General features: G+C 35.4%; 1 protein-coding gene across 1 annotated transcript in view; it reads right to left on the reverse strand.

The window, feature by feature from the left end:
- TPCN2 (Two pore calcium channel protein 2) overlaps positions 1-5,117 on the reverse strand; it is a 40,915-nt gene extending 35,798 nt beyond the window's left edge. Inside the window, exons 1-5 of the mRNA XM_012942399.2 lie at positions 5,005-5,117; positions 4,924-4,970; positions 4,635-4,889; positions 2,166-2,282; positions 1,036-1,142 (exon numbers count right to left, since the gene is read on the reverse strand). Of these exons, the coding sequence (XP_012797853.2) occupies positions 1,036-1,142; positions 2,166-2,282; positions 4,635-4,889; positions 4,924-4,970; positions 5,005-5,044 (566 nt within the window). The 5' untranslated portion in view covers positions 5,045-5,117. The remainder of the gene's footprint in view (positions 1-1,035; positions 1,143-2,165; positions 2,283-4,634; positions 4,890-4,923; positions 4,971-5,004) is intronic.
- Between the last annotated feature and the right edge of the window lie 20,792 nt (positions 5,118-25,909).

The following is a 25,909-nucleotide window of genomic DNA, read 5'->3' on the forward strand; positions in this document are numbered from 1 at the left end:
ATTAACCTCTTTATGACTTAAGTGATTTGATGCGAAATTTACACTGATGATAAGAGTAACTATTAGAGACAATATGTAATTATATCTCTCACTGTCCGAAAGTCATTCACCTGATTCTCTACTTAAATATTTTGATAAGTAATATGTCGATGATATAGAAAATCAAATACTTGAGGCCAAATTAAAAAAGAATAAATGTTAAAGTTTTTGAGAAGTAATTAGAAGTTAATGGTCATTCCTCAGTAACTTATATTATGATCAACTGGCTATAGTAACTAATCCAACACGTCTTTACTCATCGCAGTACTTGATGCTGATGTATTACACTTCTAAGCTCTAACATGTTTTTCCACTTTACTGTGAACTAATTTGATTAAAAATCTTCAATCTTTCGGCGGCTACAGTTATCCGCATACATTAAATTATGAAAAAATTCCCGAAAGTATTTTTCATTTCAAAATCACATATTGGCTAAAAGAATCTCTCAAACATTAGTCTAACTGTAATGTGTATAGGGTCATAAATGTTGTTTTATCATTAATTTTTACTGTCTTTATGGCTTAAGGGTTTAAATAACTTACTGATATCTACTATGGGGATAAAAATCCTGTTTACTCATCTAAACAAGGAAGCAAACGCCTTTTGATGATGTTCCAAGGATCTGTTTTTCTTCAGATAAGCAATGTATGAGTATCCGTGACTTTAGGAAAGGAAGAACATTCTGGCAATATATTTCGACTCAGTGGTAAACAGTCATCCTTGAGCTATCATTACAGTAGTAATTTGAGCGTATTGGTAAGTTGTGTTCTCTGCGTTTTTCAATACTCGTATTCGTAATACTATTCTATTTGTTTTATTGATCAGGTGATTTTTAATTCCAAATGATAATTGATAGTTTAACTTAGGAAGCTTAGGTACAAAGCTTAGGAACATGTCAACTAACAAAACAGAATGAAAAAATAGGGGCCATTAAGACTAAAATGAATTCACATAACTCTCAATCAAAAAATACTAAATGGAATGTTTTCAGCTTACTTAAAAAGTGTTGGCAGTGTTCTTCTGTAACACTTTAAAACTTTCTTCATTAATTGTGAGCTACTGATAAGAAAATACGGCCGAATAAGACGACGAATGCGATAATACTATATGAACCAAAAACATTTAGATTAATTTTGTTTCGCTTAAACTAGAACAGTGTAAAATCAGACAACAAATGGTAAAATAAGCTCGTCATATAAAATAAAATTGGTCTATTTGTGGCCTACAGTTGTCATTTGATAAATAATACCTGGACAAAATATTGATTATGTTTCAATCCGAAAACGTAAATAATTTTGTACTCACAAACGTTTATTGGTATCTAAGCATAAATTTGTGTGATCTGAGGATAATATATATTCCTTACATAAGTCAAATTATTGAGAATACTCGTAGCAATTTTTGAAAAGATGGCAACTTTCAGTAGTAACTTATGCTACTGGACAAGAATATCGAAGCAATTTTCACAAGAGATACATATGCCATAAACGGACTGAATAAGTGCAGCCCTTAACAAATAATCACAAATTAAAGGCAAATTCAGTTTTGGATTATTTAGACTGGTTTTTGTATATTTGAACAAAACTCCAAACCCAGCCTGATACTTTCACATTTATATATGTGACGAAGTTTCCTTGAGTCAGTTCCATTCTGGTTAAAGCTTGAAACTTTAAATTAGCGCTTGTTATTAGAAAAGTGCATAATGCGTCTATGATCACTATTTTTGAGGCCTTACGGAAGTTCAGGTACGCGTCAGATTTCCGGACACACTGATTACGACGCCATTTATAGATACTGATTCTCGTAACCTGTTAATAGCATTTCTGCTAATATAGTGACGGTGAAAAGCTGATCAAAAATGATAAGTACAAACATTTGACGTGAATAAAATTTCGTTAATTAATCCGTGGTTAACATATATATATATTATTATATGTATAAGAGGAAGTCTGATTATTGAGTTCTGCATTTACTTTAAGATAAACAAATTAGGCTGAAATGTACACGGAATTAAATATTGGTCAAATACAAAATAGCCCATATTGAAGTTATTTTTCAGATATTTTTAATTTAAGCAAATTTTTATATAAAATAATATTCAAGTGTAATCTAGTTTTATATCTTACTTCGGAGCATCGAAGTGACAAAGAAACTATAAGGTCCAAAAGATAAATTACAAGGAAAATATGTTTTCCAATTAACCACGGATTTTCACGAACCCAGGGAAGTCCAAATGCTCCTGACTAAAAAATTGTACGCAAAATAGTTGGCGCAATGTATAAAAATCTATAAAACCAGTTTACAGTCAGTTAGCTAATTTTGTGCACCCAGAGTGAATATCAAAACACAATATTAAACAATTATCTTTTTCAATAGTTAAGATCATGAGTCACTTGAAGCTGGACCACCATGGAAAACCTGAAAGCACTGAACTGTTGTGAGATAGTAACTCACTGATGACAATGATGGATGTGTCGCTCAATTAAGTGGATTATTTGAAGCTAGATATTAACACCATTGGACGCCGGCTCATTGGTCTAGTGGTTAAGTGCTCGCGCGCGAAACCAGTAGGTCCTGCATTCGAATCTCGCAGGGGGCGAGGTCGTGGATGCGCACTGCTAAGGAGTCCCACAGTAGGACGAAACGGCCGTCCAGTGCTTGCAGGTTTTCCACGGTGGTCTAGCTTCAACTGACTCATGATCTTAACTATTAAATTACTATAATATCTACAAAAACTTATCTGAAATTATCTTTTTAATTAGCAGATTAAAATACAAGATGGTCCAAATACTTAAAGTTGTCAGGTCATTTGATTACAGACAGTGGGCAGAAAATAAAATTTTAGAATACTTTGAGCACAGTTTTTAAAGACAAAAATAAAGCTTTTTTGAAAGCTAAAATCACCAACGTTATTCGCTTTTTTTTAGAAAGCGGTTCGGTAAGTAGACTTGTACTTAGTAATCTTAAAATACGTTTTGTGTAACTAAATACGGTTAAACGTCTAATTGTGAACAGTCTATCTATTAACCCTAGCGACGAATTCGTCGGTATATGTAAGGTAAAACGGTTAATAAACCCATCAGAACTTAATGCACCGATTAGCGAAATAGTTATTTTCATCATGATATCATGTTCCTGCTTGATTGACTGTGTTTAGCTATTTCTTCATTACTTATAAATACCGGCCAAATACAGATGATCTAAGTGGAATAATTTAATTAGATAATGACAAATATATATCTTAATTACAAGATTTGTAATAGGATGATACAGTAGTTTGGCCGGTAATTTTACATTTTTAAATAGTATGTTTTAAACTGTAGGTAGTTTGTTGTTCGAGAATTTATCTAACAGATTGTTGAGCGCTAATATAGTTAGTCTTGTCATTAAGCAAACTTTTGGTTGTTTAAACTTTTACGATAATGTTGAATTTAAAACGTTTATTCGTCCTGACATTAAATATATAGAATAAAGTTAAACCTGGTCATAAAAGAATATTGTACAATCTGCATAAAATGTACAGAAAAACATTCAATTTCCAGGTATTGATTACTTTAAAAGAATTGAAAATTTGCTTTTCATCAGGCTTCTACCAAAACGTGGTCCACACTCTTATACTAGATAATTTCTGATGTCCTCCCAAAACGCTTTTTAGTTTAGAATTCTGCATAAAGAAACTACTCGTTTATGTTACAAAATATCTATAACTATAAAGTAAAAACGGTTTTGTCGCTTTTATGACACTGTAAAATCTTGGCAAGTGGCAGATGAGTAAAGCTCAATGTAAAACTTGGTTTAAAATTACAGGAAGGTTAAGTATTTTGTGATCTCAGTTCATTTATACTTCATCTAGTGTTTGGAAGATTACTTTTGTAGCTATATTTGCATTCAGTATGCTACGTTTATTTTTACAAAATAAAGCTCTTATCACGTTGTTCCTTATTTTTTCTGTCGCCATCTACGCTGAAAAATATCTCCAGGCTGACATCGCCTTCTATTTCTGCATTTATACAGCATCAAGGCGACACGTATATTCTAGGATACCCTTCATATCGTGAAGTTATTCACCTTTCTCGTTCTAATCTACTGTTTAGCATGTTTATGTGCCATTTCAGGCCGTTGATGTCGAAAAGAAAACTGACCTTTTGAGTTCAATTTATTTGTAGTTGGTTTTCAATTAAAATGTCTTACAAATAACATTCGTTTTGGCATTACTTATTATTTTGTCGCTTACTACCTTAACTTTCTATATGACTCAAAACGTCGAAAGTTTCGTTGGAGTGTACTACATGGACAACTAGGTTAGGCAGAGTAATGTCTTTTACATTCGTCTATCTGTCAATGAGAAAATGTTTTTAAACGTCTAAAATAAAATGGAAACGAAAAAAATAGTTTTGACCATTTAATTATTCATGAGTTATTATCGAGAAACTAAGTAACCCTCAAAGCATACAATTCGTTCCTCTCAAGATTTTAACCCTAAATTGATATCGATGAATTGATGTCGGATTATAAATACATATAATTGGTGATATTCACAGATAGTAATTTATAGTTTAAGAATCTCTATACGGATACAGAACGTAGAGACTCACCAGCAAAATTGATTGGATAGATATGATCAACAAACACAAAAACTCTATTCCTTCTGTGACTCCACATGGTAGATTTGGAGGTTTTAGTTTCAACCTGATATCGGACGACATTGTCAGGGAGGAAGGCCATTCGAAGAATGGAAGCAAGAACAATACCACTAAGGAAGCTCGATGAAGTATCGTTAAACGCAGACCGTGCGACAATTCATACATAATCAAACTATGTTTGTCCAGCTTGTGATTTATCGAACGGTACTAAAGTACTCTCATAAATATAACACAATCTTACATTTTCGGCATCCTCGATGAGTACTCTGGCCTGCTTTAGTGCAAGATCTAAAGATTCTGGACGAAAAATGTTTAGGCCTACTTTCATCAATCGAGTCACTTCTGTAGCAAAGGAACGTCATTCTTGAGACTAATATGATGCATTCACGAGATTAGATGTGAGCATTTAACAACCCTGTCGAGGTCAAATTTGTAGAGCTACAGCAAACAAACAACTATTTCAGTGAATAATTTTGGCTTGTGAAAATATTATAGAAAGAAATTTTCATTAATGTCGTTCATAGCATCAGACTTTGCTTTATAGCATTTACTAGGGTAATTTGTAATTTTATGGGATACAGAATTAAAGATGCCACAAGTATTCGGAGTTTGACAACAGCCTCATGAGTAACACCATTTATAATCGGAACGTGCCAACCCAGGCAAATCAGAAACTGGAAGCGAAGGGGTTCCAAGATATATTTGACAGACTATCGATATGCTGACCACCAACTTAGATGATCTATGTCGAATGATTGCAGTCCTAATCCAGTTAGACGGGAGTAGTGTGACCAACAGCTGACGTCGAAGTCACACCTCGAGGTCAGCACCTAACATGCACTATCTCTTCGTCGCATCAAGGTACTATCGATGCTTTGAAGATTGTACAAAACAACGGAAGTCATTACAGAAATATATTAGTTAAAGTAGGTAAAGTCGAAAGCGTGACCACCACCTCATGGGTCAGTCCATGGTGTACGATATACTAATGCGCGTTGGTTGTTCTTGGCTCAGACGAGGGTCGATGAACCGTTCGATATTCAGTGACCCGCCTGCCGGATGATTTGGCTAGGGCTCAGTGACATTTCACTGACCTACAGATATATCGATAACTGACAAATCTAAGTTGGCTAGTGGTCTTAGGAGATGTGAAGCACGGCGTACTCACTCGTGATCTGATGTGGATGCATGACCGAGCTCGTTCAGCTAGATGACTTTATTAGAACTAATGCGGTCATCATCAATTTTCAGAGACTTACCAAGCTACTGATTTCGGGAATTTATTTACCATTACAGCATTATTTAACCACAAACGAAATGCCTTTTCTGTTCTTGAAATAAAGTCTGGATTATGGAGATCTAAAAACCTACATCAATCTTCCTTTAGCTTACTTTTAAATATTATTGATCATGCTGAGTTGGTTCTCTTGACGGTATTTAGTAAAGATTGATCATTCATTGAAGTTTGCACTAAAATATGATTAGGTTTGGTTTAAACCGTTTCACCCTCCTCCGGTTTATTCTGGGTTTTATTAATCGGGTTGGACAAATAAATTTCTAGTACTTTTACTCCATGCTTTATTCGTCAATTGTTTGGCGGTAGTATAATTTGAAGAAACAGATAGTGCTGAATTCAACTGCGCACCTACTGAATCAATAATTGTGGGCCTTCCGAACTCTTTTCAAGAGACTAATTATCCGTTAGTTTTATTCATGTTTTGACGGCTTTTAGTTAATTTTGTTCAAAGACCATAATGTTCAAGAGTATGTTTTCTTGATGGTCGACAGTAATGCTTGCCTAGGTCGTCTTGATCCATACTGTCAGAAGAATGAACTCGGTCAAGTATTGTAGTCAAATCCATGTGAAGTTCTTCACTTTCTCCAGACGGCTAGAGGAAGAGAACAGATTCCAAATCTCCGTGCAGTCCTTCGAAGTTTGCTTCGAGAAGTGTGGTGGTGATACTTTGATATGCCCGTGTTGCAGTGGCTTGGCGTACTTTATTTATTGTACACTGTTATCAAACTGTCTCTTATTTCTCAGTTTGCTCAACGATAATAATCCCGGATTTTGGAGTTTGTCTTTGTTAGATTTATGTCTGAGTCCTATCCTCCTTTTAGTTGCCTGGTTTTGTACTTGGTCTGTGAGACCTGAATCTCTCTTGAACAGAAGGCGTAACTACGTTGTGGACTTGAAGTTGGGGCCGTGCGTAAGTTTTAAAGTGTTAGGAACAACTCTAAATCGCACTTGCCTTAGGTGCATCTTTTATGAAGTCTGAGCGGGTACCTTAAGCTATCCGTCGTTACAAGTACGAGAATACTCTCTGAAGTGACAATCTGGAGTGAATTTTCGTGTAGGGTTTACCTCTTTTGTGTCAACAAAGGCAGAATGTTCATGATAGTGCATTCCGATAGTCGTGTTTTAACCTATTGTCTACTGCTCACCCCACAAAAGTTGTAAGATCCTTTTGAAACTCAGGTGAATGCTTTTCGCTTTTTATGGACATCGGGATTCTTGCATCGTCTGAACAGGTCAGTTCCGCCGATTCTTTTGTACTTAACATGTAGTTGATATAGATCAGGAACAGTAGTAGAAGTAAGACTTTTCCTTGTGGAACCCTCAATGTTGAGACCCTTCAAATAGCGTGCAATCTGTTTGCCTTGGTAAAAAACGGCCTGTTCCTTAGGTAGTTTCGAAGGCAAGATTGAAGTGAGTCAGTTAAACCCATCTCAGCAGCTTTCACTTTGAGAAGTACATGGGACACTGTGTCAAAGGCTTTCATGAAACCGAGGACTAATATGTGAACCATTACCATATGGCATTATCAGGACATCTAACTTTTCTATTTTATTAAAGGGTCGGGAACACCGGACCTGCCTCTCCTGACTTCGTGTAGTGTTCCATCGAGAATGATGACTTTATCAATTTATTTACTCATTTGCGCACTGGCCAGTTCCTTCATTACCTACGATAATACTGGAAGTAATGTGGCTATTCTGTAACAGGCTGGAACTTTACTATTGTAAAGAGAGCAGACTACTTCCATCCACCTGGCATGAATCTAATGAGTCCCTGAATAGGCCATGTAACGATCGATTTGAACACACACAACTAACGGAACAAAGTTTATTCGATTAGGTCATGTTACTTTCTTCTTTATAGCGTTTTTGAGTGGCTCGTAATAAATTATATGAAAACACAAATTCTGCGTTCAGTTCAAACGGTCCTAATTTGAAAAAGCGAATAAATTATATAAAGAGCACATAATACCTCAAACCGTGCAGCCTGTGCTATGCAGTTAAGAGTTTCTCTAGCACAAACCAACCTATTAGATAACAAAAGGGATAGTTAATGAGCACGAGTTCGATACCTGAGGATCAATATAAATATTCTCAACAAGATGGGATCAGAAATCTGTCTGCAAGGATTCCAGTAACGTTTTCGAGAAGATAGTCAAATGGCAACAGTTATGCACTCAGCCACACCTTGACCTTGGTTTAAGTGAACACGACCTTACTGTGAATGATCCGGAAACAAGCAACAGTAGATTACGTAATGAATGATAAGTCTTTAACCAAGATCAAATAAGAAAAGCCTCGACAAGGAAGACTGAATAACATAGAGTGTGATTAAAAAGAGACCTGAATAAAGGGTAAAATATAAGACCGGGAAAAGATAGAAATAAACGACAAAACTGTCTCATGGAATGCTATAGAAAAGTGTTCAACGTGTTTTTTCCGTATTAGGTCACATTGATGTGCCAATGAGTTTCGCGCACTGTTCCAGGATTGTATGTCAGATATTATCTCTTCCTGGTGACTTTACAGAGCGCAAGGACTTAAGTCTTTAATACTAACCTGAGTAGAGTTCACTATCATCCAAACCCTGAAATGACGCTAGGGTTGAGAGGTGCATCGTGCTTTCAGTCTCCAGTTTGTGGAGTAGGCATTAAATATCTTCGCCATCCCTAAGTTTGCAATATCTTCGTCGTTTGGCATTTGTAGGACTTTTCCTTGTCATGAATCTGTTGAGATATCTGGGATCAGTTTGCATATTAGCTGCTAGCTTGGTTTTGAACCATCTGTCGCTTCAGACTTAGGCTTTTCATCATATCCCAGTGACAAGTAAGAGCTATGCTCATAATCCTTCAGGGAAACCTTCCACTTGCGATAGGCTCCCTTGTTAGTCAGCAGAAAGCGTCACGTGCCTTGTTTAACCTAGGACTTTTGCATTACTGGTGTGCACTCATGCTGAAGTACACTGTGTTGACTAGCATTCCAAATGATGCAATCGATGTGATAAGCTGCTAGTAGAAGCAATCTGTAGGGGATGTATTTTGAAGACCAAATATTTGACCCCAGTTAGATCATATGAACGATTTTTGTCTAAATATATGTCGTCTATCCTCGTATATAATCACCGACTCAACTCGCATTAGTGCGTAAATGAACAAAATAAACCGAATACAAGAATGAAGTTTTGAATACCTATATTTTGTGCACTCATTGATCAGGACAGACAATTAGAGGAACGATGCGAAGGGAAGAGAGCAAAATGAAATGATGTGCAGTAGAGAAGGTTTGTGAGCCAACTGGATAAAATCAAAAGATCATCGATATTTATGGTCAGACAAAAGTATGTTACAGATATGTGATAAGTTACGAAGTGCACACACATACACTAATATAAAAACAATCAAGGTTGATAAGCGAATAAATAACAAGGGCAAAATATAGCTCAGGAAGAGTGAACATGTTGACTTGTCCGCAGGCCAGAATACGTCATGAGGGATTAACATAGCAGCCTCACTTCAGTATTCCGCTCTCTAGGATTTAGGAATTACGTGCTAAAGTTTCCAGCTAGTAACATTTGGTCAAACCCCAGGTGTGGCTGCTATGGTATCATCCATATTATCTCTACCTCTGGAGTTTTAGAACCTGTAAGGGACCTACGTATCTCCACAATCAAATACTCTGTACAGTCCAAATTGAAGCCACACTAGCATGATCCTGTCACCTCGGTTAAATCAACACTGTACGATCTCACGGTTTTAAAGTGACCAGTAATGAATTTTACCGTTTCACCCTCGTTTTGTGTACCATATTGTATCGAGAAGTGTTATGCCTTGCATTCTCACCTTTCATCTGTAATGTTTCGATCAAGACCATGATTTCTAGATCGAACCGAATGCATAAGTTTTTGATTTCTGCCAGTATACCCTCTAGACCTCTCACCTTGCTAAGGAGGCACTTGATGACTTTTTATCAGCTGGTGCTTCACCACAGCAGTATAAGTCTTTTTAAACAGACTGTTTTCTTAAGTTCCTTGAGTAGCTTCATGCGAATTGGACACTGTTGTTCTTTGTCTGCAGTGTATGTTCCATAAGCGGACCGTGGTTTCTGTGTCCCCGACTGTGGGTTGTTGATCAAGGTCAACCGTAATCAAGATATGTGTTGTTAGGCTTTTCTGCTTTCACCTTACCGCTTTAGACCTGCTTTCGCGACACCTGACGTGACCAAATAAGCCGCTTTCAGAGTTGTACCGTGCTCAGAGGGCCCCAGCTAAGTCTCGGTTTCTGAAATCCGTGGGCACTAGGTGCAGAGACCCATTGGTCGTGATGTGTAAGAAATGAGGTATCAGGAGCACTCTAATTATCTTAGTGGTGTAATGGCCTATGATATGTAAGAGTCAACTCCGCTTTTGCTTCTCGTGTTCACGAGCTTCGTCCTGACTCCCACTTAATTACTCAAGCACTCCATCAATCACCATGCTGGACACCATGGGACACGTTTTGACCGTAACACGGGCAGTATAGCTTGACTGAAGTGATATCCTTTCCCAGGATTGTACATCACTTAATGTACTGTTCTTTATCAAAGGCTGCCCCACTTTCTGATGAGCTACTCGCCGACACTGTAACATAATTGAAAGTCAAGTTTTTTCGCTTACTATTTTAGTCCACCGTTTTTAATGGTTCTGGAAGCTATGCTTTAGCCGTTTCCCTTCCCGAGAAAAAAGTGATAGAGATAAGTGCTTTTAAGCTACACGAGAACTGAAACTGAAAAATGCTTTGTAGTGGTAGACAGATCTGTAAGTCTTCGATATTTATGATGGCCTCATTATTTTTACTGGACACACTCTAGATGGAGATGATTGGTAACGCATCCCCACGACCTCACCAATAGGTAAGCAATGCTTCGCATCCCTTGCACTTGCTAGACAGCTTAGACCAGACGCTTCTCGACATATCGACAGCTTTACAAATATCCCTGCAAACCCCTTCATTTCTGACTCTGTATTTGACTGGGTTGATATACATCGGTTATAAAGGTGTTACGTGGTAATACCAGTGACATCTCCGACTTAAAACTGAAATATTACGCTTGACTATCCTAGTAATAAACTTCGCAAGAGTATGGTAACTTATCCACAACTCCTGTGTTTGCGCAAATGTGGATGTGTTTTTTGAATTTGAAGCAAGTTGAAGCAAGGCAGAAGCTAATCGAGAAAGCTAGACTTATGGCACTATGGTTCAACCCTAGAACGATTATAAGTTTCAAATTTGTTACTTTGCTCGTCTACCAACTAGGTGAGGATGTGGTTCCTATCCTCAAAGTAGTTTAATATTTCAATACGTTAGTGGAATGACGGATACTTCTGGCTGTTGGTGAGAGGTCACTAAGTTTATGTCATACTTGAAGAGTTACCAGCGGATGGAAGAAAATCTACCAAGTGAGTTTTCAAGGGAATTTGAAGAGCACCATAAGTTTACAGAGCCAAACGATTTAAAAGAAACCTGAGTGAGCAAATTCAGATAGTTATTCGACGCTTATAGGGTAAGCAAGAATGATAAATCACTGCTCGTCTGTGGTTTAATAGGATGAGGTTACGTACTAAATTTTTACTTCCCTTGAGAGTTTCGTCAGATAGTGTAATCTCAGCTTTCCTCAGTCTGAAGGTATTCATGGTTCAAAAGAAAGGTACATTTGAATGTATCTAGATGTACAATGATGTGAGAATTTCTAATTTTCTAAGTTGTGGAGGGAAAGCACTTCTTTTCATATTGTGGAGGGGCCTAATGGTGATTTTTGACCAAGCCACTACAGTTAGCTCATTTCCAACACAGTTAAGAATGCTAGGATCATTGTCAGATGAAAATTCGTGTTTGCTTGAACCACTCATCACTACAGATTTATGATTTGAAGGGTGGTACTTATTTTTTTATAACGAATTGAGATTTTAGCGTTGTCCTTCCAGTTTAGTGGCTGAGTGGTAGTCTGAGTATCATTTCAAGGATAGCAGGCACATTTTTCCAGTAAAAACAGCTAAGCCTGTGTCGCATTTAGTTCACTTGATGTGAGATACCCAAGACACTAATTACAATATTCTGCTTGATGTGTACAGAAAGCGGTGAATCCTCTGTCATGACTAGTACGGGGTGAAAAATGTTAAACTCGACCGACGTTCTTTCCACCACAAAGTATTTTATCAGCAGTTGATTATTAACGTACCTAGTTACACATCAAATAAAAGCTAGATAAGTAGAAGTTTCGAACGACTAACAAGAAATTAATTAGATCTTTTTACCAATAAACTTTTTAACAAGGACTGGAATTATACACGACTGGATTTCCAAATTTATATTCAGTTTAACTTATTTCCTTTCAGTCGAAATCGGAATCGTTTAAATGTTCGACTCCTGTATGTCACTGTCTCTACTGCTCACCTGAACAGAAAATCATTCGCATACTTGACGATGCTACCTTCTTAATGGTGCAATCAGTCATTTTTAAGATGATGATCTTAAGTTTGTAGCGTGGTGTCGTGGTTGAGATTAACTATGAACACCGCTACAAAGAATCACGTGCCAAGTAGATCAGAAGGCGAAGGTTGGACGTAACCAAAGAAACCCATAAAATCCCCGAGAAGCCAAATATCAGAAGGCAATTAATGGACCAAACCGAGATATATATTTGCTGGCGATCTCGTGGTATCGAAAGGATACCGAGATCGTGCCAGGATACAAGCTTGGTTACAGAACGTAACCGAATTCGCGCGAAGTCACAATCAAAGTGTCAGTAAAAGAATGGAAGCACAAAAAGGCTGTCATTAGCACAGTCAAACAAAAGCACATTAAAACAAACACTGGTACAGTTGGTTATAATAATAATTGTTTTTATTAAACCAGTCGTGTTCTCGTGATAAATGTGAGTCACTACAGGAGCCCCCCGCTAGAAAGGGTTTACGCTTTCGATAAATAGCGGTTTGAATCGTGGGACTGATCGGCTGACGAGCGATTGTAGGACGGAAAGATTGGCGAACAGGAAAGCGACCATTGATCGTCGAGTTGCCAACGAAGGTCGTTTTCGGAGAACGATACCAGGAGCGATGTGTTGTATTTATTTCTTGAGTTGGCATGCTACACCAGAGTGGTTTGTATCCAGAATCTGAAGATTGCGTTCGTAGGGAATGCGAACCAGAAACGCTGCAGACGAAGGACGAAACCACGTTGAGCTAAAAGACCAGAAGCGGCCGCAACGACCAAGTTCGAGACCAAGCGTATGCCAAACATTCGAAACGAAAATATCGACTGAGTGCGTTGACAAGAGCATGGGTGATCAGGCCAGCTTTCGCCAAAGTTGACTGAAGTCGACGGAACCAAACGGAGGTGGTCGAAGGCGTGGGCTCAGGAAACAAAAAGAAAATCAAAAAAGAGAAGTGTGTAGCATGCATGTAGCATAGGAATAGTCCTACACCGTATCGTTTGTTAACTGTGCGGCTTGTCGCGGAAGCGTACGGGCAACCGTACTCGGCGACCGGAACGTGAGACGGTAGTCTCGTTCGTATCTCGTGAGCCTGCAATCTCATCCGAGGTCAGAGGCGGCGTGGTCTGCTGATCTGGATGTGAGACTGTCGTCTCGTCCGTAGACGGTGCAGATGACGCGTGCTGTTGACCGGGACGTGAGAATGAGGTCTCAGGTGTATCTAGCGTGGGATCTGAAGAAGATTTAAGGATCCCGCAAGGTTTAATAGGTCTAGCATTGAATCTCAGGGTATCAGATAGGGAACTGTCATCGACGTGTGCTGGTTTGAGACGGTCAATGCTGACGATCTCGACGCGGCCATGTCGATCAACCTTGAAGGTCTTTTCGTGACGAGCGATCACGTGAAAAGGGCCTTTGTAAGGCTGTTGGAAAGGTTTGCGTACCGAATCTACTCGTATGAAAACATGTGAACAAGTAGATAACTCTCGAGGGAGAGCGACCTGTCGATGTTGTATTCGAGTTGACACTGGAGACAGCGTTCGCATAAATGCAGACAGTCGATGGACGTAGTCTGATTTACCGAAATCATGTCTGCTCCGTGGTGTGAAGAATTCTCCAGGCAGACGCAATGTCGTGCCGTATACCAGTACAGCGGCGGAACATTGTATATCTGCCTTCAAGCTCGTTCGAATACCTAAGAGGACGAGCGATAAGGTTTCGTACCAGTTGTCGTTCTCGTGTGCTCGTAGAGCACTTTTAAGTTGGCAATGAAACCGTTCAACTTAACCATTTGATGCTGGGAGGTAGACATTAATGCTTATTCGGATGCATTCCGTACCAAGCAGCCGGGTCAGCGAGGAGAATAGTTAATAGGGGAAAATTTCTCGAATAAAGCGTGGAATTCATCGTCACGCGAATAAAATGTAACAAGAGTTCGGTACACATAAATGGGAGTTTATTATATTAATACTATTCTTATCGTTATCCGTCATGTCGAGTATATTATATATTAAAAAATATAAAAATATACGACAGACGTGGATAGATAAATCATAGACTCACCGAATTGGTTTCTTTGGAAGATTTGACCAGAGGTTGAGGCGTGTTCCAAAATACGGGTCATCAATTGTAGCGTGGCGTCGAGTTGAGATTAACTATGAACACCGCTACAAAGAATCACGTGCCAAGTAGATCAGAAGGCGAAGGTTGGACGTAACCAAAGAAACCCATAAAATCCCCGAGAAGCCAAATATCAGAAGGCAATTAATGGACCAAACCGAGATATATATTTGCTGGCGATCTCGTGGTATCGAAAGGATACCGAGATCGTGCCAGGATACAAGCTTGGTTACAGAACGTAACCGAATTCGCGCGAAGTCACAATCAAAGTGTCAGTAAAAGAATGGAAGCACAAAAAGGCTGTCATTAGCACAGTCAAACAAAAGCACATTAAAACAAACACTGGTACAGTTGGTTATAATAATAATTGTTTTTATTAAACCAGTCGTGTTCTCGTGATAAATGTGAGTCACTACAAGTTAATGTTTTACTGTCACATGGTTGTGTTGAATTTTCGAGAACCAATTGATCAATAGTGATGCTAAAAATCCACTGTAAATTGGTGGAAAATGTTCATTCTGTGGATCCAGTGATTCAATTGTTTTGGTTTTGATGAATCAGATGATATTTTACTGCTTTATATTTCTGAGTCTATCTCAAAACAATGGATATTTTAAATCGATTGTCGTTGCATCATCGTGGAGACGTTTGTTCAAAATATAAAATCAATAAATACAGTAGAAACTTATCATATTGAGTTCGCGCCCGAAGAACAGTGTGTCGATCGAATGGAAAATAAAAAAACAGAACCTCGAATTAAACGTACAGGTAAAGTTTTTGTTCATCACATCTAACCAAACATTTATAGATCCTAGAGAGTAAAAGTAAATTGTATAATCACATTTCGATCACTAGGTTCAGTAAGATACACGAACAGAAAATCTAAAAAAGGTTAATAAACATGAAGTGATTGATTAATTGAATTTTGAAGACATCGTGTATGCGTATGGTGATCCAAACTATAACTTAATCAACATATGCTAACATGCAAAGCAAATGATAGTACGCCAAATCAAAATGTAGTACTTGAACAAACAAAATTGTTAGAAGAACATTCAATAAATAATATAAATGTATATTGTGTGACAAAAATAATATCCAATAAAGCGTAAAAAATATTACTGAAAGTTCCTCTTGGGTGAAAACAGTGAATGGAGTCCGCAGACTTGGTAAATATTCTTCTGAGTACTTATTGCTGATAGTTTAAAGGAAAGTATATAGGTCTCATGGCGATTTTAGAAGTAATTTCAGCGAATAATTACAGATACGGAGTGTGGCCTATAAAGGTGCACAATTATATAATAATAATGCTCTTCGAATAAAGGCTGTGGTCAACAGAGTAGAACAAGGAATAAATTGGTTGGCTGGTTTTTATCTGCATAATGAAAAAGGCACGGAAGTATTTATTAATTGGCAAATGAAGTGCATTCACAATTGATACAAATCGACAATACATACTGAATCTAAATGTGACTACATGCAAAATGTCACACAACAAATGGAAGATAGGGTATTTTATTGCGAGCCTAAAAATCATTAAATTTACATCTTATTACACATGAAATGCTTTTGTCCATTAAAGAATAGTGCTTCTCCATTATGACCAGATTTAAATGTGTACACCGAAATGTCATCTAAAAAACGTACATGACTTTTAAACCAATTTCAAGAATGGTGTGAGTCATTGTGTCTTGGATGTCTATTTAGTCTCAGTATGAATCCCAACATTAGGATTCAGATTAACCCATCTGAGTAATAAATAGAACGGAAAGCATCTACTGGATTCCAATGTCACTCACGCACAAAATTTACTAAAACTAGTTTCGTATGTGTTTAATTTATTTGTTTATCTTGTGCGAATCAAAAAGGACCATCTAACATCAACCAAGAATGATTGAAATTCACTTAGAAATATCAAGAACCATATCGACTATATCAACAAATTTCTAATAACAACATATGCATCAAGGATAGCTTTTAAAAAATGGTTTTCCATCCAACCAATCAATATTTGGCTGAACAAAATAGTCATACACCATATAAATGAGCCATGTGATAATATACATAACTAGTTCCAGCAAACAACAAGCCATACTCATTTTACACACATTTTTGACTTAAATATTCGATGTTTTATATAATACCATAAAATACCTTTCTATCAAAAGATTGGCTTTCAAAAATGATAACCTCTATGTTTTTTTCAGTGCATTTTTGTGGGTTCTTTAAATTTTGTCGTCCACTGATAGAATTTACGTGAAAAATGTTAGATCTTTAAGGTTCCACGTTTATGAAGGGATTATATTGCTTTTGGTACACACCAACAAACTGAATTACATTTTGTAACTTATACATTATACAAATGATCAGTCAATATATACAATATCAGTTTAAATTTAGTGAGAATTTAAACTCCTATTTCACTGCGCTAGCCAAGACATACCCGGAGGCCAAACTTCCAGTTCTCTATAGAACAAAATGTTCAATAACCCAAACAAAGGTTGACAAGCACCCCTTTCATGTCACCATCAGCCTCATTTGTAAATTTATGTGTACCTGCCAAAGCAGCTACATTGGCCGAACAGAAAGCATGGCATATCTGAGATTTTTTTAACATGTTGCAAAAAGCCTCAGAATCAGATAAAGACTCTAAACAGTGCAATCACCAAACACCTCCTTGATACAGGCCATCAGGTCGATGCCTTGCAATCCTTCAAGGTGATTAGTAAGCAGATGAACTCCAGTCTTCTGAAATTTTCTGAAGTCTTTGCTAACAGGCGTCAAAAACCTGACTTATGTGTTCAAAAGATGATTATTAATTTTTCCTTGCCTTGTTGACAAATATTCCTCCTCTGCATCACAAAATTTTTTGTCTTTTTCTTCAAACCTTTTCTTGCATTTATTACATCACTGACTTTTATTTCAACTATATTCCAAATTATTAATCTTATTTTATCAAATGAGCTCTACTCACTATATTCCTATCATTGTTTAGTCATTAAGTAATCACTTTTTTCTGGCCATGTGAACTGTTGTCACAATCAATGTTGTAGAATGTTCTTTCATTTAGGGCCTATATTCACAATATTCAGTCTATTAAATTTATCTACACCCTTGCTATACTACACTAACGTGTCTTCAATATAACTTCCAACCAAACCCTTTCATGTAATTAATTTAAACCGATTATGTAATTATGATTTTAAATATCACAGGTTGTAAGCAGCTGACGAGAACCTACGGAGTAAAATGAATCCATGCTAGTCTGCTAGAATCTTTGTTCTTGCTCTTTTCAAAATGATTAAGGGAACTACGTGTATGGAAATTCCAATTTCAATAGTTTATGCATTCGTTAATGTTGCAGATAATTCTAGCACTATCGCTTAATATAGTCTACTGAACATTCAGTTGGTATCTTTTATTTACTCTTAAATTTCGGAAACAACAATTCATCAACTACATATTATTGAGGTGAAACTACTTAACTATTCACTTGTTATGTATGTACACATATCCACTAATTGATTGTTTGCGGAAGCATAAACCTTAGGAAAAGATTATGGAAAACAGTGTATGATTTTCCATTTACAATAATGACAATTACAGCATATGGTTTTATTCATTTAAACAAATAAAATATTAACAAATCGAATTCTCTGGTTAAAAGTGTTTAATTGTCTTGTTTTAACTAGTAACAGGTACTTCATATTCAGTTACGTTAACATTAATTCATATCAGTTGAATAATCATATTTGTGAGAAATATGGAAAAATTTCAGATTTTGTTTATTGATTTCTAACTAAAGGTTCATAACAGAAACGATAAGTTACCTTATCAAACAGTTATTCCAAATTGTAATTGACATGACGTTAGATGGTGAGCTGGTTGAACTGAAAAACTAAGCATCAAGTACATTTATTACTGTTCATATAAATTTTACTAAACATTGTAAAATTTGAAAGTTATTGTTGTGACTTTAAGCCCGCTTATTATCACGTAATTCATTCACCAATCGAAATACGATTTATTCAATCTTGTACTGTGTTCCACCGGTATGACCAGCCTGTCATCCTTATCCGTCCTTTGTTCGCCTAGACCGGTTCACTTTAGTCCAGAACTCAAATAACAGTTTCCACTATGTGAATCATTTATTTCAAACATACTTGTTTAATATACCAACCAAACAGACCTCGTCAAACCATAAAATAAGAAATAACATTTATACTAGATCAAGCCGAAAAAAGGCTGTGAACATGGGAGACTGTTATCAACAAACTGAATATATATAGCTCACTGAAGACAATGGTGTACGATGGGGCAACTTCGTGGATCAGTTGAAGATAGACATTAACACCGTTGGATGCCGGCTCAGTGGTCTGGTTGGTTAAGCGCCTGGCGCGAGACTGATAGGTTCTGGGTTCGAATCTCGCGGGGTGCGAGATCGTGGACGCGCACTGCTGAGGAGTCCAATACTAGGACGAAAAAGCCGTCCAAACTGAATATAATTTGGGAACAGTAAATCGTATAATAATAATCTATAGATCAAAATGAAGCTTATAATAAAAGGAATATAAATATACATAACCTAGTTAGTGAATGTTTATACAATAGGAATACATATATAATATTAGTCCATTCAGAAGTTACCCATAATTTAATCTTCACTAGGATGTAACAATCATTATATTGACTTTAGTAGAAAAAAGAATCTTGTTGAATTAATCAAATTACCATTTTGTTGCTAATATTTCATTCGTGTGAGAAACGTTCTTCGGAACAAAGTAAAATCAAATTGTTTGATACGTAATAAAATACAGTTTTAAAGTACGAAACAGAATGCTTACAGTGAGATAAAATATAGAAGAAAAAAAGGAATGAAATGAATTTCTGGACAAAAATGATATTAAATATCAATCGTTATTCTTAGAAATAAATCACTTTAGGTTAACCATAATAAAGTTATTCTTTAGCCCTTTAAAAAAAACCATAACTCTATCTACATGAACAAATTGCCTTTGTGTTTATCCTTTGAAATGATCCTCTCCAGTACACCATGGTGTACCCTATATGTTCAATGGTAAAAACATGAATAATTCCTTGTCTTTCAATGTATATTTCTTGATGTTATTATTATAAGGTTAAAGTATGATTGTTAACTATTTGTTAATCTATTCTGTAAATGTTTTATTCGACTACAAATCTATTCAAGCAGCTAAAACGTTGATGCAGAATATTGGTTAACTATTAGTTTCTATTATATTTATAGTATACAAATAGCTTATTTACTGTAATGCAGAAGTTAGATGCTTAAAATCAGGTGAGATAAATATTATATGGCCTCTGGTTTTGTGATATTAATATCCAGTACATACTTTCGGAATTAATGTTCCTGAGGTAGATCATCTAAGTTCTTACTGATATAAGAAGTCTATGACTAGAACGAAACGATAATTTAGTACTCTTTAGATTACAATGTTGTTTTCCAGCTCATATCAATGTGAGATTCCGACGATCTTAACACTATGAAACTCCCATTACAAAAAAATTGGTGAGACTATAATATATGGATGACCTTCGAGTGTTGCTAGACCGAACTTCACAGTGTCCACCTTATAACTAGGATCAAATAAGGGTTATAAATCTGTGTAAGGAATTCGAATTATGATTTACAGTTGGTAGTTAAGGTTAGGAATAAGATTTAGGGTTTTCATCACGAACTGACATCAGCTTTAATGCAAAACTCTATTTAGCTAATTGCATGAATGAATTTCGCGACAAAAATTCGAGACTTATTATTTTATACCTGATTGGTTTGTCCATAAATTATAGTCTCGCTAAAAGAGTTCAATAAGTAGTATTCTTTTGTTCATTGCATTACTGGATATAAGAAAGATTTATTGTTATTTTAGCACCACGTTATAGTTTGAGATAGTCAATTATTTTGTTTTGTTTTAGCGAATCGTTCTGATAAAATGCCTCAGTGTGCTAAATAGCTCTGTATTTACAAGTTCATCTCTTCATCGATTAAAACAAACTTTCATTCCATCAATTTTTTTTACTAGTAAACACTTCATGATATACATTTATGACAGTTTATTTGTTAGACTATCATTTACAGTAAAACATTTAAGGAAAGGACAAACTACACATTTTTCTACTTGTAATAAAATGTCAGTAATTGATAAAATCAAATGTCAATGAACTAACTGGTAGGATTTACAATTCCTTAACAACTGATTTTCATTAATAAATAAGTTAAAGTATAATTCTTCATTACTGTTATGTCCCGACAAGAATAGGGAATAGTTACTTTTGGGATCTGTTGATGGACCAATACTAAACGTAGATTTCAATTGTATAATTATTAAGTAACTAAACTATGCATTTTATATTCCTCTTATTATAAGCTTTATTTTGAATCATAAACTATTATTATGCGTTTCATACCCAGTATATTAATTACTACCTCCCTCATTCACAGCCACATTTGGCTAATTCTTGTACAAATGTTGTTTCATATTTTGTTGGTACGTTGTGGTCTAATTGATTGGTATATAAACTCTGTATGTTTGAAATACATGATTCAAATCGCAGAGGCTGAGATTGATGTTCTGGACTTAACTGGTTGGGGTAGGCGGAAAGCAGGGACAGTCAAGACTCTACACTGCTCGTACATGTTTTGCGCGTCTTTGATTCGATCAAGAATTCACTGCTCTCTAAACGGCGGTCACAAGTTATAACAATTACATACGTTAGTAATTACCACAAAAAATAGAATATGAAATGTAACAGAATTGAATATTCAAAAAGAAATATTAAATATATCTAGAAGAATCATTTCATATTATCCAAGTTTCACGTATATGAGCCTGAATAAACAATAAAAACATATTATGAATCATTTGAAGCTAGACCAACATGGAAAACCTGGAACCACTGAACGGCCGTTTCGCCCCACCATAGGACTACTCAGAAGTGCTCATTCAAAAAGTTTACACCAAAATGTCTGTTATAGATAAATAGTTAAAATCATTCATGATTATGTTGTTGCAGACTATTTCTTGATTTATTTTGAGAAGGATATAACTTAGTGATCTATAACAAAGTCTACATTATTAAACATGATAAGGGTTGCATTTAAATGTTGGTAAAAAAATTAATATAGACTTTCATATGATAATGTTCCAGTTTTTCTTGGAATAAACCTTTGACATGGTCTGTGAGACTAAACTAAGGGCTGAAGACAAAAGACTTAATCACATCAGACTATAGGTGCGCTGCAATAAGCTTCAACTGAATTTTAAAAATGTTTTGGCTATCGTTTTCCTTCAAAATGACTAAACGATAGGACCAAAGATCTGAAGTTTTAAAAACCAAGATCACAAAGTCGTCTAGTTTTCATATTTCTCAGTTGGTTACTAGGGTGTTGTATGTACTAACTTCATCTTGACAAGAATCCTTCGGTTTCAAATCAATAAGTGTCAATATTTTGGTTTACTTATTCTGTTGCATAACTCAAAACAGTATTACACATTTAGAGGAAAACTATTTCTCGATAATTGTGCTGATAACGTAAAATAGTGATATGAAGATTGAATGTTGTATTGGGTGAAAGACGGTGATATACTCATTAAGTTTTAAATCATAAAACGATTCATTTATAATTTCATCATGTAATAGTATTTACCAGTTAAATTGTATATGGTTAAGTGCATAAGGAATCTAAAATCATAAAAGTAAGGACAGCTACTGTAGATTCAATAATTTTACTTGATGTTCTGAACGAAGACTACATATCTATACTGTATAGATGGGATCACACAATACCATAGATTGAAAACGTCAGAAAAATGTGACTCAACATTACAGTATCATGATGGACTGAATACAAAGTAATCATAGATCAATTTAACATTTCGTTACTTGACAATTATAATAAATTGACCGCTAAAGAAGTCAGTGACCAATACCTGTTTTATAGATAGGCTAATGAAACTAAAAATAAAACAGTGTTTTAATGGCTGTTCTTATGTCGAGTACACATAACTTATTTTAGCTTTTGCTCAAACCAATTTATCCGTTCTTTTCAGGCTTACATTTCGACCTTGCTAACCATTCACTTATCAACCCTGACTGTTTTTATATGAGCGTATATGTGTACATTTCTTATCTTACTCATCACATGCCTGTAACCTACTTTTGTTCGTCTATAAATATCGATTGACGCTTGATTAAATCGAATTGGCTCTCACGCCTTCTCCACTGCGCGTTATTTAGCTTAGCTTTTCTCAATCTCTCTCTTCTTCGCCTCTTTTGCCCCGTTTCTCTGATTGTCTGTGCCGATCAACTATTGTACAAAATATACATATTCAAACTGCATTCTCGTATTTGACTTATTTCATTCCGTTATTCACTAACACGATTTAAGTCAATAATTCTATACGAGGATAACCATGATGTATATTTCGACAGCAATCATTCATACTATATTAACTGGAGTCAGATATTGGGCTACTAAAATTTCATCTCATTTCAGCTGCTATTTGTATTCCAATGTGACATTTGTGTAAAACTGTTTTTTTCAAAAAAATGAATATCTTCTATATGATTTTTAAAAAAAAGTTGACAATGTCTATATTGTAGTAACTTAGAGATAATGAATTATTTTTGTCAAATGTGATTAAATTAACAAAACGAATGTTTATCTGAAATCACATTAATTCTTACATACGGATATATGATTCCTTAAAAACAATAAGATGTAAATAATGTTTATTATATCTGTCTAAATTGTTAAGAAAAAGTAATAATGGGCATAAATTCCAAAACAATTTTGATAGAATATCATGTTATTACTATACAGAGTTGTAACCTAAATATATACAAATGACTAAGTAGGGTACCGATATAGAGAAGATGACTTTAGATTCTTAATATATTGATCCAAGCATAGTATTGACATGAATTGAAAATCACCTCGGCAAGGTTTTAACTAACTCATTCAGAAAACAGGTTTGTATGTGGATAGTTTCTGGAAGAGAAAACACTAATATTACAAAGTGTATTGGGATTTTAATTAATCAATAAATTAGCTGAAATCTTCGTAAAGTATTTATGTTATCAAAGTGACGTCATATTAATTCTTCTATATAAACATATAACATTTGTCTCTCAAACTCTTTTAAAGACAAAAGAGAATTTTAAGAGTCCCTAGATTGATCCTGGGCTAGGAATTAGTGTTATTATTTAGGATTAGAAGTTAGTGTTAAGAATTAGGGTTAAAGTTTACATCACGAACCGATGTCAGATATTAAGTACGATAGACACTATCAACACAACCTAATACAGAAATGCGTTTACCCAAGTTCCCATTGCCTTATTAGCACGACAAGATGAAAATGCCAAAAGAGATAGGAATACTGTAAGACTAAACCTTGTGAACATGATTAGAAAAGACGAAGTGGAAAGTTACAGATGAAAGAATACGGGAATTAAAAATCGATATGAAAGTAGAGTAGATGCATCTGCTCTTTTTCAAATGATTCTGAGGGATCTAATAGCAGGAAGTAGTAATTAATTACCTTGTTGCATTTCAATTTGCCCCCAACCACTCATTACTAGCCCAAAAAGTTAACTAACTGACCCACATTGACCTCCAAAATAGCCCATATGGTGGTACAAAGGTGAACATGAATGGTTAGAAATGAATAATGTACACCAGGGTTTCATTTGTTGCTAACGTGTACAAGAAATTCAGTTCTGTAACACTAAAACGTTCTAAATAGTCCTACTATCTACACTTATAATGAAAAATATCGAAATCTCTTAGTGGTGGAATAAACAAGAGTTCCATAACATTAATGTAAATGTATTAAGTACATGCAACAACAAATAACTTCATGTTTACAATGAACAGTTGGTTAGATACACTTCTAATAGCCTGTTTGACTTAAAAAACTTTGATATTTTACTTTAACAGGTTAACTAGTTAATTTCTGAGCAGACTTCATTCATTTCACTACAGAATTAATCAATATGTAATTGCATTAATTACATCTGAATACAATCAAATAACTAATAAATTACTTTTTATAAATTTATTAAACGTTTTATATTTACTTAACTCACTTTACGAATGGAAGGTTAGGAAATGATACAGAATATTGTACAATAGCATATATTCTAGCACTTTTACTTACATGTATTAAATCAGAATATTTAATTAACTACAAGGAATTAATAAAAAGTATGGTAAAATTAAGTGATAAGGTGAATATAACAATTTTGTTTATAAATCCCCATGATAAAGCATGCTTTCCAATCTGTTCACACTAATGAATAAACTTATTAAACTTACACTTCACATGCGATGTGATCAAATGAAACTTTGTCTCAGACTGTTCGAAAATTTTATTTCATTGTACAATTAATTTGACCGCGGTTAATAATTTCTCGTTATTCTTTTGAATTACTTTAGTCGATTGTATGAATCAATGAAGATTTTGCTTATTGAATTTATTGAAACTATTGAGGATATTTATGAAACAAATGCATTAGATGCAATAAGATCTTATAATACTTTGTCTTAAACTGTCCGAATTTCCTATGATATTGTTCTGTTCATATGTATTGCACCTTGTTCTTTCAAATCACATGATTCAATTGCATAATATGGAGGAGAACATGTTTTCTAAATTGTTCACACTAATGAATAAACTTGTTAAACCTACAAGTCACATAAGATATGGTCTGACGAAACTTTATCTCAAATTGTTCGAAAATTTCATTAAATTGAACAATTGTTTTCATTAATTTCATCACCAGGCTCTACAATTATAAATCCATAATTATTATGGTAATTTTACAAAGGTCAAAATATGGCATGTATTAGTCTTTGTACTTTAATATTTTCTGTAATTTAGTTCACTTTATTTAAAAACATAATTCATATTGTTCTAAATATAATTTCATTCGAACATTTCCATTGTCTTCTTTAATAATTCAATAACACAGAAAATTATCAGAAGGGGTTTTGTGGAGATTTTAGGAATTTCAAAAGTTGAAATCCTGAGCCAATTGGAGCTAGACCACAATGGAAAACCTGGGAACACTGAACGGCAGTTTCTTCTCACCATGGGACTCCTCAGAAGTGTGCATTCACGATCCCTCACCCCGCGAGATTCGAACCAACGACCGCTGGCGCCTAACCTCTAAACCACTGAGCCGGCCGGCATCCAACAGTGTTAATGTCTAACTCCAACCAATCAACGAAATTGCGCCAACGTACACCATTGTTTTCAGTGAGCTAATATCTCGAATTTCGCGTGGGGTAGGATCGTGGATGA

The sequence above is a fragment of the Schistosoma haematobium genome, chromosome ZW (assembly GCF_000699445.3).
Source record: "Schistosoma haematobium chromosome ZW, whole genome shotgun sequence".
Classification (NCBI taxonomy): Eukaryota; Metazoa; Platyhelminthes; class Trematoda; order Strigeidida; family Schistosomatidae; genus Schistosoma; species Schistosoma haematobium.